This window comes from Hypomesus transpacificus, unplaced genomic scaffold (genome assembly GCF_021917145.1).
Source record: "Hypomesus transpacificus isolate Combined female unplaced genomic scaffold, fHypTra1 scaffold_31, whole genome shotgun sequence".
Lineage (NCBI taxonomy): Eukaryota > Metazoa > Chordata > Actinopteri > Osmeriformes > Osmeridae > Hypomesus > Hypomesus transpacificus.
This window is the reverse complement of record NW_025813837.1, coordinates 891712-896070: the sequence shown is the minus strand read 5'-3', so window position 1 is coordinate 896070 and position 4359 is coordinate 891712. Positions and strand designations below refer to the sequence as shown.

The 4359-nt window shown below is 51.6% G+C and overlaps 1 protein-coding gene across 1 annotated transcript in view; it reads right to left on the bottom strand.

Moving 5' to 3' along the window:
• Positions 1-1437: 1437 nt before the first annotated feature.
• The window catches only part of rorb (RAR-related orphan receptor B), a 5524-nt gene continuing 2602 nt past the window's right edge, over positions 1438-4359 (bottom strand). Inside the window, exons 5-10 of the mRNA XM_047015605.1 lie at positions 4012-4133; positions 3246-3378; positions 2797-2904; positions 2254-2364; positions 1892-2004; positions 1438-1697 (exon numbers count right to left, since the gene is read on the bottom strand). Of these exons, the coding sequence (XP_046871561.1) occupies positions 1530-1697; positions 1892-2004; positions 2254-2364; positions 2797-2904; positions 3246-3378; positions 4012-4133 (755 nt within the window). The 3' untranslated portion in view covers positions 1438-1529. The remainder of the gene's footprint in view (positions 1698-1891; positions 2005-2253; positions 2365-2796; positions 2905-3245; positions 3379-4011; positions 4134-4359) is intronic.

The window sequence follows — 4359 nt, the reverse complement described above, 5'->3', positions numbered from 1 at the left end:
CTGACTGACCTGCCATTAGCGGTGTTCGGAGGAGGAAGAGGAGGGGAAAGGCAGTGAAAGATGTGGCTCCTTGTAGTCCGACTACGTACAATACTAGCAGAAGTTAAGGTTCAGCAAGTGAAAACAGGATTGTGTATTTTTCCCCCCAGAATGCACTGAGCCAAATGATTCCAATCACCCAATGTTGTTAATTAGCAGTCATTACAGTTGATGACATTAGCTGCTTCAGTACAACATAAGAAGTGGTCGGGTTTCTACTTCCTGTTCCAGAACTGTTACACCTCTCTACTTCCTGTTTCCGAACAAGTGCACCTCTGTTTAGTACACAGCAGAAGGGTTGGGGTCAGCATGGAGGGCTGTGCAAAATGTGGTGGGGAGCAACAAGAACTCAAAGGTGAGACTCTTCTCGTTTGTCCTTCATTTGAAGACTTGGGGAGCCAGGCTGAGGGGGCTAGGCTTGGGGGGGCTAGGCTGAGGGGGGCTAGGCTGAGGGGGGCTAGGCTTGGGGGGCTAGGCTTGGGGGGCTAGGCTGGAGACCCATTTTTCATTTTCTTGTCATCGTTCCTTCATCTAAGTTCATGTAAGTTCACAGGTGCTACATAGATTCACCTGACCATCTCAGAGTCCTATAGAGAAAGGGAGCTACATTTGAGGAATGAGATGCTTTTCAGGGAAGTCAGCTACATTTGAGTATTGAGATTCACACCAACACGTGAGTGGATGAGGAAGGGTGGAGGGAGGTGGGGGTGGAGCAGATGAATGTGGGAAACAGACAGGGCAGCAAAGAGGTCCTCCTTCATCTGATTGGACGGTTCTGATTGTTCGATAGCAGCCCAGCTTTTAGGGGCGGAATTATTGCAGCAAAAAACAATTATTGACAAGACGGCAGATCTGCCAAAAGTATCTTTTTTCTTCTCGTAAAATAGAATATTTATGTATATATAATCACCTTGTAAGTGGCCATTGTTCTTTTTTTTCTTTTTAGAAATCCTTTGTTTAAATTCTATGGTTGTCATTGGAAGGATGCTAAACCCTTCTCTACGTATTAACAGAGTCCAGACAAGGCTTTATCAACAAACCAAGATCAACCCCCGGTAGTTCCCAATAATAAGTCTCATTTCAACTTTACAAATTCTGTACACATGAAACTATCAGACAAGAAAAGAACACAAACCCACACAGATGGGGTATTCAGTCCCGAACAGGAACAATCAAATCAAATAATAAAAGTTCCAAGATAAACAAACTTACCAATGAAACTTACCCAATTTGAAAAGACAGCTTAAAAATCGCTAGTTAAAGTCTGTACATTTCAGGTCAGTTCAGGAAGAGTAGCCACAGAGTGTTTGTTTTATATACATTCTTCAGACTGTATCGGTGACCGGGGTGGGATAAGTGCTGGACATTCCTAGTGTTGGCGGCTGTTTGGGGGGGGGGGGGGGGGGGGCTGGTTGTCACGGTGACGGCTCGGTCGCGGCGTCGTTGTCCGCGTGGTCTTCCGCGCTCGCTCGGCTCACGGGCGGGAGCGGTCATTTGGGCAGGGTGATGGCGGCCATGTTGGCGTCGGGGTTGAAGAGTTCTTTGTAGAGCGGGGGGAAGAGCACGTTGACCGTCTCCGGGTGCAGCTGCTGGAACGCCTGGAGCTCCTCGGTGTGCAGCGTGCACAGGGCCGACAGCGTCGGGATCCGACCAATCAGCTGCGGAGGAGGAAGAGGAAGAGGAGGAGGAGGGAGAGGAGGAGGAGGAGGAGGAGGAGAGACAGGAAGATGATGTTTAGAACCTACTTCGGCCTGTTCCTTCGCGGAGAAGCCCGACACGGACAGGTGTGATGGTCTCCAGGATCTCCTGGATGTCATGGCCATCTGCGGAGGGTGGGCAGAGGTCACCCTACCTTGGCTAGCGCGTCCTCGTCCATGTGGTTCTTCTGCATGATGTGCTGCAGGGCAAAGTAGATCTTCTCCTGGAGCTTCTGCACCTTCCTGGGCTCCATCAGCCACGGCCGGTCTGGCGGGGGAGAGACACGGAAGCACACGTTGGCTAACACGGCTCACCACCCCGGGAGCTGTACACGGCAACTTCTAGAAGTCCATCGCAGAGAGGAGGTGATGGTGGGTGTGTGTGGGTGTGTGGAGGTGATGGTGTGTGGAGGTGATGGTGTGTGTTAGTGGAGGTGATGGTGTGTGTGTGGAGGTGATGGTGTGTGTGTGGAGGTGATGGTGTGTGGAGGTGATGGGTAGGGGGCTGCTAGCTGACCTGTGGAGATGAGCACCGCCGCGGAGAACAGGGCGATCTCCTCTTCGGTCAGCTGGAGGGAGCACAGGCTCTTGGCAAAGTCGAACACGGCACTGACCAGGTCGTCGCAACCTGGAGGGAGAGAGGGAGGGAGAAGAAGAGATAAGGAAAGAGAAGAAGAGAGAAGGAGAGAGGGAGGGAGAAGAAGAGATAAGGAGAGAGAAAAAGAGAGAAGGAGAGAAGGAGGGAGAAGGAGAGAGAAGGAGAGAGGGAGGGAGGAGAGAGAAGGAGAGAAGGAGGGAGAAGGAGAGAGAAGGAGAGAGGGAGGGAGAAGGAGAGAGAAGGAGAGAGGCAGGGAGAAGGAGAGCGGGAGGGAGAAGAAGAGAGAAGGAGAGAGGGAGGGAGAGTAAAGGAAAAAGGATGCATGACGCCGAGAGAGAAGGGAAGGGAAGGAGGGAGGTAGAGGAAGGATGCTCGGTGAATGAGTGTGATCATCGTGACGTTTTCACCCATGACTAGTGTTCAGATGAAGCCAAGCACAGTAGATGGAGGGAGCTCCGTTACCTAGAGCTTTGAACATCTGCATCCCTCCGTACTTCCCCTCAAACAGCACCGTGTTGTTGAGGGGGTTGAAGGCCCGGCACATTCTGACCAGAACCACCTCGAGACAACCTGGAGAGAGAGAAACAGAGAGAGAGAGAGAAACAGAGAGGTAGTGAGAGAGAGACAGAGAGAGAGAGATGAGGGGTTTGAGAGAGAGCAGAAAATAAGGGGATGACGTTTGGACGAACGCTCCTCGCCATTGATTCATCTTCGACAGCTTACATATGAAAAACATTGTCGATTGGAGCCTCAGGTATTTCATCGACCAGACTACCCTGCCACTCAGCACATCCGATTCAAACAACAACACCCGGTTTGACTTCATCATGATATTTTATAGAATGGTGAAAAGCACGGTATGTTTCAACAAACCGTACGACAAACGCCACGCCCTGCCCGCTCCCTCTCACCTGACTTGAGGAGAAGGATCTGGTCGTTCTGACACAGCTCCATGAAGCCCGAGATCCGCTTGGCAAACTCCACCACGTACTGGATGGCGTGGGTGATCTGGATGGCGCACTGCTGCCACAGCACGTCTCGCGTCTGCCGACACACACACACGCGCTCAGCGTGACGGGGTTGTCCATCGTGTGTGTGAATGTGTGTGTTTCTAGGAATTTCACTTGAGGGATCTATTCTAGGCTTGATCAGGGAAACACGACCAAACACCAGGGATTGTTCCCAATGATGTGGTACTGGTCCAATCCTTACTTTGAGGATGCGTAGTGCAGAGTCAGTAGATGTGTGTGTGTGTGTGTGTGTGCGTGTGTGTGTGGTCTGAGCCTCTGGTGGGAAATATCCACAGAAGATATTTCAAAGGGTTCCTCTAATGACCCAGAATGCATTAGACACAGAGGAATGAGAGAGGCCTCGCGGATCGCAAATAAAAACGCAGCTACCGGCACTCGCACATGGACACACTTACACACTCAGACACAGAAACACACACACACACAGACACAGACACACACACAGACACACACAGACACGGGACGCCAAGCTCTTCCGAGAGAGAGAGAAAGAACGCCAAAAGAAAAGAGCGAGGAGACGCGGGGCAGAGAGACGTTTGAAAGACGAGAGAAGGAGACACACACCCATCCACACCCACACACACACGCCCCCCCCCCCCCTACACACACCCACACCCCCACACACACACCACACCCCCACACCCACCTTGCTCTGGTACATCTTGACGTCCTCGTAGGAGTGTGTTTGCCAGGCCAGCTGTTGCAGCTCCTCTGCAGTGTACTGGCAGGTCTCCAGGTGGGACTTGATGATGTTCTGGGCGATGCGATCTGGGGAGAGGCGGACCGTGAACACGCGGGATGGGTGTAGCTCAGTGGTTAGAGCAATGGATGGGTGCAGCTCAGTGGTTAGAGCATGGGGATGGGTGCAGCTCAGTGGTTAGAGCATTCCACTGCAGATCGAAATGTCACAGGTTCAAATCTTCCCCATGTCCGGTACGTGACATCGTCAATGGTTTATTAATCACAACCGTGTTCAATCAATACTTCCTTAAAT